This window comes from Lotus japonicus, chromosome 1 (genome assembly GCF_012489685.1).
Source record: "Lotus japonicus ecotype B-129 chromosome 1, LjGifu_v1.2".
NCBI classification, from domain to species: Eukaryota; Viridiplantae; Streptophyta; class Magnoliopsida; order Fabales; family Fabaceae; genus Lotus; species Lotus japonicus.
In genome coordinates this window covers 74017176-74031519 of record NC_080041.1, presented here as the reverse complement: position 1 = coordinate 74031519, position 14344 = coordinate 74017176, and the positions used below count along the sequence as shown (strand labels likewise).

The window sequence follows — 14344 nt, the reverse complement described above, 5'->3', positions numbered from 1 at the left end:
GAAACCATGAGTACTATTTGTTATAAAGATTACCCAAACTTAAATTATCAACTATAATTTAGGTAATTAGCTAAACTAAAACCAAATGGTTTTTACAAGTTTTTAAGAACTAAAGTTGAATCAATTTTTAATATGAACTACCAAAATGTGCCAATTCAAACTACGCATATTAATTTTTAAAAAATAAACCAATTATAAAAAAGTATATTGAATAATTTATAAAAAAATTGTACTAGTATTCCACCCATCTAAAACTCCACAAAAACAGTGGAGAGGAAACTTCACAATCTAGAGGTTATAGCAAAATGGTAAAACTCTTCCCCAAGGAGATGTTTTTCACTAGAAATCGAGTCAGGAACCTCCTTGTGGAGTACCCTATACACACTCTCAAGCCTTCCGGACCTAGCATGCTTCCACTACGCCAAACCCCTTGGGGTAAAAGATTAAAAACATCTAAAACACTCACATCACCCAAAAAATAAGGAAGTGTCCATGTTTGAAACTTTGAATATCCCCACTCCCAAGTGTCCAATAATATGCAAAACTGGACTTGCTAAATCTCTCTTTCTACATACATAACATCCTTCCCCTATCCTTTGGGCACAATAACTATAGAATATAGACGAGTATGCATGCTCCCAAGTCATCAATTCGTGTACTAGAGCGTGATTTGCCATTCACCTTTTATCTTGCCTGTGAGCCTGGGCCGCGTCCCAAATATCCAAAGCATACTGGAAAACCAGCAACCTGAAAATGTCTCTGTACGGTTTCTGCTTGAGATAAGCACAATCAACAATGATCAGCTTCAGAAAAATTTGAAGGTATTCTGTGGTAAGATAGAACATAGCTACTTAATCCTACTTTGTTCCATGTGGTCGCCTATGTGGACTGATTATTGATAAATAAAAATGTCACATAAGCTTTATGACATCATAGGGACCATTTTAAATCAAACAATTTTTCAGGGACAAAAGAAGAGGAAATGTTTTTTCGGGGACCTTTTAGATTTAGGTGTACGAGTCGGGGGTAAAATCATATTTTACCCTTAGTAATAATTCATATCAGTATAAAATAATATATAGAACTTGAGTATATTTCCTTCTGAATATCTATAACTAGAAAAAATTATCGGAAAAAAAATCAATAACTAGAAAGAATGTGAAAGTCTTGCGAGCCAATCCATCATTGCTGCTAGTGTAAAAAATCTATTTCTATAGCTTTTCATCCCCCCCCCCCCCCCTTCTCTATCTTCTTTTATGCTAACAATCACCACATAAAATATAATTACCACAGTTGCATGATCTCTGGTGCTTACTTCTCTTAGGTTTATTTCTCCCCATTATCATGAAACTAGATTAAGAGAAAAAATGTTTCAATCTGGTTTTTAGTACAAGCAGTTAAAACTTACTACAATTAAAAAATTTCGGAGACAACCAAAGGTATGTCATGAAAAGTAGTTATGCATAACCCATCTCTCCTATTTTGTATTAATTATTAAATCCCGTCAACATAGATTAAGCCAATCTTTCAAATACATCTCTCATTTCAATTTGAATTTATCTATATAGAATACCCTAAGAGAGAGAAATGAAGAACACACCTTGGATGAGCTTTGAGTAATCTTTCTTGAGGTCATCGTAGATCTTTCATATGAAATGACTTTTCATTTAAGCTGTGATTAGAGATCTTTTCCTATCATTTTATGGCTCACTTTGCTGAAAATTTCTCAATTTCTCCCTAAGGTATTGAAGATAGGGGAAGGCCAAGTCTGCATGAAGACCGTAATAACGTGAGAAGATATCACCTATTCGACTAATGCTGTCCACAGCAGTAGCATCATCCAAGGAAAGCTGGATGGAAGATAGCTTCACAAGTTCATAAGCAATAACAATATCACCAGGATCATATAGTTTCTCCAGAATCTGCCATACATGAAAGAATGAATCATAATAGAATTATCAGTATTACATGGCAATTCTAGTCAATTTGATAACAAGCCATATTGGAAAAGCTTACATGAAGAAAAGCCAGAGAATAGAACAAGCGCATAATCAACACAAAATGTTTACGCTCATGGCGCTACAAGACTAAACTGATTGACAATTAATCTGCCATTGCAATCATCAATATTCCCACAATAAAATTCTCACAACCTAATATGCACACTGAAGGACCCTCATTTTTTCCAGTTCACCACAGGTCACCTAAATTCTTGCCAGGACATACCTTCATGTCTCATTCCAAAGAACATATCAAATATGTGGAGCATAGTTAGAGCATACTATATCAGGCTTCCACCCTATCCCGAATGTAGCATCACTCCATTCTTTTCCTTCCCCTCTCTACTGGGCTACATGCCTTAGATCCAAATAGCATAGTGCCCATTATAGCATTGAGCAATGCAACCATGATTAGCGGGGCAATTTAATGAGATCCACTGACAACTATTTAAATTTCTACTACTGAAAAAAGGTCCTTGATAACTGAAAATTTCTATCTATACAGAAAGAATCGTAGCAAATATGTCAAAAACACAAATCTCTCCTCCCCCACCCATTTGTTTTTGCTTTTGCAAAATGGCAGAAAGCCAGAAACAAGCAAATCTTTAAGATAGTAGGCTTATTGAGAAGAGTCTTACCTGGATAGATGCTTTACAATGATCTAGAGATAATTGTAATTCTCCCACTGAACAAAAAGCCTGGGCAAGGTTGTCTTCTGCCTGCATGCAGCAGATCATGCACAGGGAAATGGAAGTTAAATAATCATATTAAAGACATGAGACCTTGTTCGTTTATCATAGTCTATGCCCTTTAATAGTCTTGGACACTTAAATCGTCAATAGCTTTGTATAAACTATTAAACATTGAGTCACCAATACGATCATTGACGACTGTGTCTTTGGATAAACATATTGAGTTCAGAAAAGCTTTTATCCAAACTTGAGGAGAGAGCTTTTGGAAGAAAAGAAAAAGGCTATTCCCTTACATGATGTCAATCAAACATTCATAGGTGACAACTACATATAATTTGAAAAACATTCTTAAGCAAAATGGAGTAACTAAATGAAGTATCGATTAATTTTGAATTTATCAAAATTAAAATAAATGAAGCTGAAACTCACCTCTGCAACGAGCTTGTTGCATGCATGCAACTTTCCTCTCAGTAAATGAAGAGATCTCAGAGCATCTGAAATATAAGTATTTGCAATTTCTTTTGACAGTATCACATCCTGCAACCTGTCATTTCCATATTTCAGGATATATACTGTTCAAATTAAGCAGCCATCTATTATTGAATTAGAGCTCATGCAGGATTTAAACTGGAAGATTTACCTAGCTAGCCTCAAACTAGGAACTATTTGAGTTCATAGGTAAGATAAAGCTGTAGTTCAGGATGCAGTTAAGAAGATCCAACATGAACAGTCTATACCTTTTTATGCATATTAAGGCTTTATCAACCGCGGCACGTGAAAACTCCAGGTCAGAGTAAGAATCACATTTCAAACAGTATCCAGGTTGAACATGAATGGAGGCATTGTTTTGGTTGAATGCATGACGGCATACTTCATAAATGTCATCATTCTTGTCAACCTGAAAGAGTAAAGGGGTTTAAAGGGAGAAAATAGCTCAAACCCATTATGCTTGTTGAAAAGCAGAGTACAGAGCTCCATAAATATGGATGGATCAAAAGACTACCAAAACACAACTGAAATTAATTTATGGTTATGCAGACGTTTTCAGAGCTCTGGAAAAAGTGAAAAATGGTGTAAGTAAGTTGCTTAGTATTACTATTTCAGATACATAGGAGAATGTTATGCATCTCAATTTTTCACATTGTTGATGTGACTTCAAGAGAATCAAGACAATTTGGGGTATAACACACATTTTGAATAAAGCACACAAACATTTACAAAGTAGAGAACAGTAGTGATTTAGTATTTATGGATGCTCCTCAAAACGGCTTACTTTGTCAGCAGCAGGGGAGTGTCTGATTTTCTGCTTTTCACAGTCAAGTACTCTGCTTTCCAACACCGCCCCAGAACAATTTGAATTGGCACAATGAAAAGCATTCAGGACAATGTCAGATAGATTGACTTCTGAACAACCAGTACACTGACAATGAAACGCATATTCTTCTTTGAGAAATTTAAGGCGATCTTTACAATCCCACAGCCCAACCTGCAAAACAAAAGTGTATATTGAACAATTGAACAAGGCATATATATAGCAAACTTGACAGTTGAACGCCTGAGGACACTAATAGGAAAAGAAATAATTCCTTTCATATATGAAATTGAATTGAGAAAAATCAGAGCTGAATTACAGAGAATGAAGAGCAGTAGCTTCTACCAGCCAGGGATAATTCCCTTGGCCCACGCTTTGTGATGAAAATGAACTAACTGACTACTCCCCTTCCCTCTGCCTTTTTAATTATACCACATGTATTCCCTCTCTTCTATACTCTGTTTCTACAACTAACTCCCCCTCTCCATCAACAATGTTTCCTGCCTGATTGCAACTAAGCTTTAGTGAACTAGGACCTAGAGGTATACACCAGTAAGGCCTTCCCTTCTTGAACCTACCCTGGACTTATTTGTATCCATGGTTCGACCAGAAACCATTTTCCTTCCAAGGTTTTGCTTTTTTTTTTTAATGCTGAGGAAGGAGAGGACCATGTGAATATGTGATAACAGATAAAATTCCTATAACCAGGGAGGTTTGATATTGTTGAAAAGTCCCATATTGATTATAGATATGACCAAATAAGTCCGTATAAAGGATAGAGAAACCCTCACCTCTGAGCTAGCTTTTGGGGTAGAGTTAGGCCTAACCCAAATTCTAAGAGTCTGAGTTATAAAAGCCTACAAAAAGCTATTGAAATCACTTCAAATTGTTTTGTATAAAGCTTTAGCTCAATGCTACTTGAGTCTATAGAAGAGTGCAAGTTCATTTCAAAGCTGTATCATTCCATTTATCCTTTGATTTTATTTAAGTCGGGGATGACTCCCTTTTTCTATGAGGATCTTGGGTTGAGAGGAACAGGTCAGGCCGCCAACAAGGGCTATGGCCTGGCCTAGCCTGGTCTGTTTAGTAAAAAAGCTAGTCTCGATATTTTTACAAAGCCTATTCAATTAAATAGAACAGGCTTAGGGCTATAAAATAGCCTAGAAAGCCTAATTGGCCAGCCTATTTACACAAATAATAATATCTTCATTAATTTTATATATAATATCTTCATTATATACAATATTTAAATTAAAAATCAAAATATATGTAATGTTACAATATTAATGTGTTTGTAATAATAACATGTCAATATTATCAAACTAAAATAAAGTAATTAAATATCATCTCAAGACAACTAATCAAAATTAGAATATAGAAACTCCAAGTCCAATCTCTAATACCCTAACAATCAAAATACATATAGACCGAGCTTTAGAATATCTTAGCCTATAAGTCCATTGGCCTATTAAATAGGCTTGTTTTAGTATATACTAGCATGTTAGCCTATAAGCCCGCTGACCCATTTACACATATAAAGGCCTTAGAAAGCTAGGCTAAGCTTTCAAAAAGGCCATGTCAGGCCTAAAAAATAGCTTGTGACAGATAATATCCAAGGCACCTTAAATTTATTAAGTAGGTCAAGCCTATTCATGCGAAGTCTGGTATGACCTATTTCCACCCCTCATCTACTGTTGCAAGAATCTTTTATTAGAGGACTTGGGCTAGTGTTAGTAGTTACAAGTTTACAACACCAGTACTTGATCTAATTCTTTGTATAAAATAAGTGTTCATGCTATATATCAGAACACAGACCATATCAACCTATAATAATTTGGAGCTTCACTTTTGCCTATCCTAGTAAAAATACACCTCAAAGTTCATGATCCTCCTTTTCTCTCCCAAGATTTTGGAAGAGGTTTGTTCACAAGGCAGCAAAGCCTTTTCGATCACGTTGTCAGAACTTGTTCCAAGCAAACCCACTGCTCCAATTGAATTAATATTTCAGTACAAAATCTGGTGAGCCTCTGCTTTATTTATGCATCAAGCATAAAGGGAATTTGTGCAAGGAAGCACATTTGAAATAAAAATAAAGCAAGCTTATGTATTAGGGATGCTTGATCACTGACATTCTTTATCAAGAAAAAGTATGGAGATAATTCAAAATGCTCACACCCAAAAGTTTACGAGTTTTATGAAATACAGTTTTTAATTACCAAAAAGAAGTTACCTGTGGACCATAAGACAATTCCAGCTCATGCCCAGGTGCTACAAGTTTTGTGGTTCGTAAATAGAGAGTGCGTGAAAGAAAATATGCATGAATATTTGGTTGGCAAGAATGGTTGAATAAACTGCCAGCTCTATAAATAGCTTTACCCACTCTGACCTGAGAGAAATAACAGAATATGACTCAGAATCACCAAGCATATAGTAGTAAAATAGAAAAGATCACCAATTCACCATCACCAACAATGTCTAAACTATAATAGCAGGACTTGTGATGTTCACATGTCCGTAACTACAGCACAAGCAAAAGAAAATATCAATAAGAAACAAAACTGATGCAATAAAAGATATGAAAAGCAAAGCAAGTACCTGTTCCACATTACTAGTCAATTGTACGTGGGACTGATCTGATAGTCCATGAGTGTCTATTGATTTTAAACGTGCAACAGTCATACAATTCACTTTAATTTGTGAAATAATTATGACAACCTGCATTGACAAAAGAAGATGAAACTTAAATATGGTTGGTTATTTTAATGATTCAAAAAACAAGAAAATATCAACATAAACTGTTTTCTTTAAAAAAAATGCATGCCCTGTCATATTGGAAAAATATTCTACTACACATGGTAAACGATGGTTCTATTATGAATAGAAATACAAACAGAAACATATATATATCCACACACACACACACACACACACACACGAGTGTAAAAACAACCTGTGACAAAGAGACCCCATCTATGGAAAACATAGTTCCATAAGAATATTGAAGACAATATAATAATACAACGGCGTATATATGAGAATCCAATTTGCTTTCAGATGGCATATGTTTGTAACAATGAGAAAGCTCCTGCATAAGAGGGATATAAGCCATAAGCATCCAGCTCCTCATAAATAAATAACAATGACACAATCAGCTGACGTGAAAAGCTACATACATTTAAAACATACCAGCTTCTCCACAAACTTTGTAGTATCTTCAGATGTGCTCTTTGACAAAAATCTTGCTAGTATTCGGCCAGCCAAAACTATCTCAGCCGGTAGTACGGCAGGCCAGTGTACACCTTGACATTCATGCTTATGTTCAGTTATATCCTCAATCCCTTGTTCATACTCATTTTCCTGAATAATCTCAGCAGCATATTCTACAAGATCAATGGGTAAGTTTTTAATAATACCATTATCTTCTGGGTAATCCCTGTATGTTTTCCCACCTGCCCGTATCTGGCATTGGCGGGAGCAATAGAATGGTATTGAACATGAAATACAAGGAACTTTATCAGCAGGTAGGTCATTCAAGCAATAATGGCAATGAGTTTCCCGGCATTGCCTTAATATTATCTGAAAAGGAAAAAAATACATATATCAATTTAACCTGCCAAAATAAGTTGGCATTCCCTTTTGGAAAACGAATACATAAGCAACAAAGTCATTCACGTCCTTATTTGCTGGCAGAATAGCTAATAAGAAAGCTCTTACGGATGATATAGGTGACAAGCATGAATTTGCTTTGATATTAATTGGGTTTACAACTTGAAATCTGACTGTTGATTACGATTCCAAGGAGGTCAGGACTCTCCAGTTCACTGAAATGGTTCATGTATTGAAAAAAAAAATGCACAGATAACTGGCAATTTACCTCCTTGTGCTTCCAATCGAAGTAACTAACTCCCTAAACTTGTAAGATAGTGTAATTTTCTCTGTATTCATTAACTTCTTCCCCAATCTCTCTGGTCATTATCTTCCTCTATTTCTCTCTCTCTCTCTCTCTCTCTCTCTCTCACACACACACACACACACACACACACACACACACAAACTGGTATTTTATTACAAACTCGCAGATCTTCAAGAGTTTGCAAACCTTCCAATATACCCAAAGGCCCCAACACACATTCAAATGATTAAAATCTCTCTCTCTCTCTCTCTCTCATTTACAGGCAACATACCTTTTTTATTCCAACTATACTAATCTAACTAACTAACTAAAGAACACCTAACTCACGCACTCTCTTTCTCAATCACACACACAAACAAGTTAAACTCCCTTGACCGTAGCATATGAGAAGGAAAAGAAAAACGATTGTGATTTATTCTTTTTTGGTGAAATTTCTTTGTTCACATTACTTCTATTAGAACATCATCCCCCCTCTCTTTCTCTCTCCTAGCAAATTGGAAGAAAGAGAAAAATAATGATACTTTTTCCTGACTATTCTCTTCCCCAACATTTGTTCCATTTTTCAACAACATGTGTATATTGTAACTATTTAAATGGAACTGTAAACAGAGCGTGGTTTACACACCAGCAACGATTTAAGTCTAGGAAGCTGATTGCTTTGAGCGGAAGATAATATGAACATAAGTTGAGAAGGGGTCGTGTATATCTTTCAGAAAAATGTTAAAGCTAATTATGCACCATCCGAGCAGAATGAATGAAACCATGCTAAAACCAGACAATATAAAAAATAATAGTTCATGATATTACTGAGAAAAATAGTTGTTTCTTACCATAGCATACGGTTCTTCAGCGTGAACCAAAGAACCTGGTGAAATATCACATGAAGACACCATGCCTCTTCCTTTACCAGGCATGGAGACACACCGTAGCTCTATTTGGGGCATCTCACCTGCCACAAATGCATTGTACCATCTTACTATCTTAACAAGAGAGCATGTAAAATAATTTTTTAGTTCTATATACAAGGATAAAGGCCAATCTCAAACATTTGCATACATTTTATTCTGGGAATGAATGATAAAGTTAGGTCCTGTTAATGTAATAATGCAAGTGCCTTTTTGAAGGATTTTCAAGGATGGATACATAAAGATGAAAGAAGCCACGTGACCAAATAAAAACAAGGGGCTTTCTAGGGAAAGTGTAAGTGTTCTGCTCCAGAACAGTGAGTTGTTCACTCCAGTCCAGTTGAGCAGCATAATTTAAATATATAAGGGTGTCTTGGGCCCTTGGCTAAGTTTCTTGGAGTTGATGAGTGAACCCCAATTGATTTCATTTTCTTGTCTTTTATGTTCAAATCAAAATTGTTTTATCAGGTTTCATTTTGTGCAACTCTTTTCCTTCCAAGGCTAAATCAACATCTCAAGCTCTAAACCTCAATAAATAGTTCAATCCTCCCTTTGTAACCCTAGAAATACCTATCGTGGGCCGGTCGCTGTGCTTACCTTACTCCAAAATACTGTTTCAAGGTACATTTACCATCTTAAGAATTTGAGTTAGGCCTAACTCAACCTCAAAAACTAGCTTAGAAATTAGGATGCGCTATCCTTTATACAGACATTTTTGGGCATATCTCGAGTCAATGTGGAACGTTAACACACAGCCCTCACGCCCACGGATGGATATTTGGAGTGTGAAGTGACTAGACAATTGTGGATGGCCCAACCAATAAACAAATTTATGATAGGCTCTAATACCATCTTAGGATTCGGGTTAAGATCCTATTTGGGTTATGATGGTATCTATCAAAGCCTATCATAGATCCATTTATTGGATCACCCATAAATGTCCAATCCTCCAAACTTCACGCTTTAGATGTCCAGCCCTGCGTAAGATCTCACATTGACTACAGGATAAGGCTAAATAAATCCTTATATAGGGTAGAGCAATCATCACCCCTGAGCTAGCTTTTGGAATAGAGTTAAGCCTAACCCGAATTCTAAGATAATGTTGTCTGCTAGATTTATAAGCAATTGTAGACATTTGTCCTTATGACAGGACAAATAAACAATGTAAAAGAAGATAAGCTGACCAAAGGATTAAACATAATCCATAAATTGAAACATAATAATTCAAAATGCAAGATGTTACTTAAGACAAACTTTAATGCTATAAGCATAACAAAACTGCACTCAACAAAGCCTTGACCAACTATCTAGTTACTGACTTACTGGAGTTTGCTGTTTAATTTTTAACAACGAATGCTTCTTACCCACTGTATTCAAGCTGTTCTCCTTATGTTGTACTTGCCCTATTGTACTTGTGCTCTTGCATCTGTCTAAAATAATTTTCAGCTCTTGTTCTATTTGTCTTTTCCCACTCATTGATGATTCCACACTCTTAGCCACATTTAGGTCACAGATAGCATCTTTGTAATTTCCTGATGAAGCATTTGCCTTACCTCTCCTATACCATGCCTGAGACCAAGATAAAAAATTAGTAAAAGAAGAAAAGAAAGTAGAATTAAAATTTGCATCCACATTCTTTGACCAGCCACCTACATAAAACATTACCCACATTTGCAAAAATTCATTTGTGTCAGAGCTGATCTAGTATGAGGAAGGAAAGCATGCCAGAATTATTATAATTCGGGTTAGGCCTGACTCTACCCAAAAATCTAGCTTAGGGGTGAGGGCTGCTCTATCCTTTATCAAGAATTATTTGACCATATCTCTAGTCAATGTGAGAACTTAACAAGATTACATATGATTTAAAATTATCATGGTTATAAGTGAAACATCATGACATCTCCAATATATTTGCACATATTCCATCAGTAATTACTACGAAAAAGAAGCTCATGATATTTTTTGACCACTCGTGAATGATTTAATCTGCTAACATTTATAGCACATATCAAAATATACCTGATTCCAATGCAAGTATGCATCCTTTCTATAATGGTGTGTAACTATATAAATCAAGTAAATTAGGAGGAAAAATAAGTAACTCCTGAAGCTGATGTTCACCTTTGCATAGCTTGGACATATCTGAAGAGCTCGATTGCAATCTCGCAAGCATTCTATTAAAAGATTCATTTTCTGCAGGAAACACACATGCATAAATGTCAGGCCTTGTATTAGAAAAAAAAAGTGAGTTTGGTTTGAAGTTAACATTAAAATGGAACTTACATGCAATACAGTAGCTCGATTAATATACAATGTTGCAATCAGATTATTTTCCATGCCACCAACCTCCAAAGGAGCCTTGCGCAATGCCTATAACACATTACAAGCAGAGAGCCGGAGAGCAAGTAAGGAACAGTTATGTATTGATGACTAACAGTGTTTTCAGACTTGCTTGATCAAACAAGAAAAGGTACAACATTTGGGTTGTATTTTCCATTCTTTTTTTTGGAACACGATTTAACAAACTTTCTTCACTCAATCATGAAATAAAATTAACACAAAAAAATCTAACACAATTTCAGATAAAGGATATGTATTACCTTAATGATTTACTTCTATATGTCCCATATTTGAATTAAATAGTAAAAAAAGTGTGAACTGATTCAGGGCATTGTTGGTTAGATGGAAAGAAATCAGAATGGCATTCCCATTCCCATTCCCGTGTTTGATTTGGCCATTAGCATAGGAATGAACAGCCCTACAATGGTGGAATAGATATTCCATAATAGCAGTGATGGAATTTCCATTGCATTTCACCAAAGTAGATGCAAAAAAAAGTCCTGGTCCATCTAGTTCACTTACCTGGCCCTAATTTTCATGGGCAGAGTAATATTTTGGCCCATAAAATTAGCCTAGGCAGAACTTATTTATTTTCTAAATCAGGCTGAGCCCATTCATCCTAAAAAAAATTATAAATTAAATTTTCTTGTCTGTTTTAGTTAATTAAAATAAGAGAAATGCTAGCAACATAACCTTTGACATAATCTTTCTTACAGACTCTCTTTTACCGTTTGAAACTGTAATGCTGAATTTTATGCAGTCGGAAGTCAGGCTAAATAAAGAATGGACCATATAATTACTTAATAACAGTATAAAAGATACCTTGCTGGAATGGGTCCTCTAATTTTCATGTAAACTATTTGTCTCTAACTAACTCTTCATGAACATTAAATCAGTGGGACATCTAAATTTTTTTTGAATATTTACAAAGAGAAACAGGAGAGGATCTATTCCCCTACCTTACAACTTTTCCTAAGTATTAGAACCCTCTGCTCAAAAACAGAAAGCTTCTCATTGCCAGTCTCCATTCACACTCCTGATGTCAAACTCTGTCACTCTATGCAATGCAACCAATAACCAACCATGGCATAAAAAAACCGTAATAAGACAAACTCATAGTATTAGACTTTAGTACAGCAGTTCTAATGAAACAGAATTAAAAAAATAAAAGTCTTCCAGTTCAGTTTTAAGAATGCCATTTTATAGTTAGTTTAGAAATACAATCATTCATGTGTCCTTTACCCAACTGCTTAAGCTTTTGGGATAATTAGTTCTTGACATGCCTCTATGACTAAGTGGTCTAGAGTTCAATCATAGCCGCCCCCAAATTCTTCTAATAAAAAGTTGGATTTCAGCTCATGGCAGGTGGGCCAGTTCACTGTAGTGTCCACACTTCAAGTCACTAGTGAGCTCTTGCGTGAGAGGGCGAGTTAGAAATATAAACATTCCTGTCTACTTTACCTAAAAGCTTAAACTTTTGGAATAATTGATTCTCGACCGTTAGAATTTACAATTCTTTTTTGATTAGAAAGGTCGAACATATAAAGCAATTATAGCACCCTTTCAATAACACTATAAAACTCACAGCACATGAGAAAACTGTTGAGAGCAAACAAACCTGAGTGTAGCAATCCAACGCCTTCACATAATCAGCATTCAAGAAGCACTGATTACCGAGCTGCTTGGATTCCAACGCAGCGTCCTTACTCTTACCGCACAGAGCATACTTCGGGTCCGCCAATTCAGCCACCATCTGAAAAACCGCGAAGGAATCAGAAACAAGAAAACTAGGGATTTGGTTGGGATGTTAGAAAAGCTGTACCTGGTGAAATGGCTCGAACTGAAGGAAGAAGGTGTGGAGAGAGGAACATGTGCTGTGAAGATCATCCTCAGTGCTTTCTCTGATCACTCGCTTCAGGGGTTCTGGAATCGCAGCTTTCAGAGTCTCCATCTTCCACCACTGAAGAACACACAACAAGGTGAAGAAATAGTGAAGAACCTTGAGGTTTTGCTCTCTTTCCCTCTCTTTTCTTTCTTTCCCTTTGGGAATTAGAATGGAAAATGCATTTTTGTGTGTTTGGATGACAGAGGAAAATGAATGGAAGGGAGCAAATAGTTTCCAAACATTTATGAATAAGTGCTTATGTCATAAGTGTTTATGGTCACTTATGATCATAAGCATTTAATTAAGTTGTTTTTCCAAACGGGGGTCTTAGTCATGTAAGCACCCGATGTAGATGTATAGTTAGAAGACATTTTATTTAAAACGCTACATATGGGGAAAAAGAAACATAATCATTACCTACTTTATTTGTAATCATCATTAGATAATAATTACATTATTATTAATCATGTGAAAATTAATGTGTGTGGATGAGGATTAGTGTCTTTGAGAATCTGTGCAATTGTGATGATGTTACGATATAACATTGAAGACGTCTCGTTTAGAGTGTCATGGGACAAGCAAGACGTGTCATGAGGCGTCTCAAATCTAATAGTTCATGAGTCGAACGCAACTCAAGTAACATTTGATTTATTTTAAATCTAGCAAACTTCTACTCCTATTCAAACTTCTTTCAAATTTCTAACTCTTAAACTTCTTTCTACCTCTTAAGACATAGTGGTAGTGATTTCAGTTTCAAATAATCTACATGTAATTTGATATCATGCACAAACGTACACTCGAGGATCAAAATCTTCCTCTCATTCTCCTCCTTCTTTAAAACTGAGCTCTTGATGGGAAGGTTGCGCAGCTAGAGTTCAAGAGGGGATGAGAGGATCCTGACCTCATACATAATATAACAATATTAAACCTAATTTTCAATTATAATGGGTTTGGATAATTGGGTTATACACCATAAACCAACTAGAGTTCAAGAAGGGAGGGGATGAGAGGATCCTGGCCATATATGTAATATAACAATATTAACCCTAATTTTCATCTATCATGGGTTTGGCTAATTGGGCCTTACACGATAAACCAACACACTTATAAATTGAGCTTAAGGCCAAGCCAAATAAATATAAATATATACATTATGATTCTCAAACTCATAATGGATCTAATAATTATGTGAGCTTTCGGGAGGAATATCAAATTATCCATTCAACCATTTTATGAAATAAAAATTAACCAATCAATAATAGCCGAAACCCATAAAATTATAATATCATAATCATCA

At 35.6% G+C, this 14344-nt stretch overlaps 1 protein-coding gene across 1 annotated transcript; it reads right to left on the bottom strand.

Moving 5' to 3' along the window:
* Positions 1-192: 192 nt before the first annotated feature.
* On the bottom strand, positions 193-13477 carry LOC130749135 (uncharacterized). Its single transcript, XM_057602432.1, has 16 exons — positions 12985-13477; positions 12781-12915; positions 11106-11192; positions 10944-11015; positions 10187-10391; positions 8748-8866; positions 7191-7580; positions 6955-7089; positions 6600-6719; positions 6235-6390; positions 3966-4178; positions 3430-3590; positions 3122-3236; positions 2639-2719; positions 1601-1922; positions 193-770 (listed from the first exon to the last, which is right to left on the bottom strand). Exons 1-15 carry the CDS (start codon positions 13111-13113, stop codon positions 1701-1703), a joined length of 2340 nt encoding a protein of 779 aa, XP_057458415.1. The 5' UTR covers positions 13114-13477; the 3' UTR covers positions 193-770; positions 1601-1700.
* Positions 13478-14344: the final 867 nt, after the last annotated feature.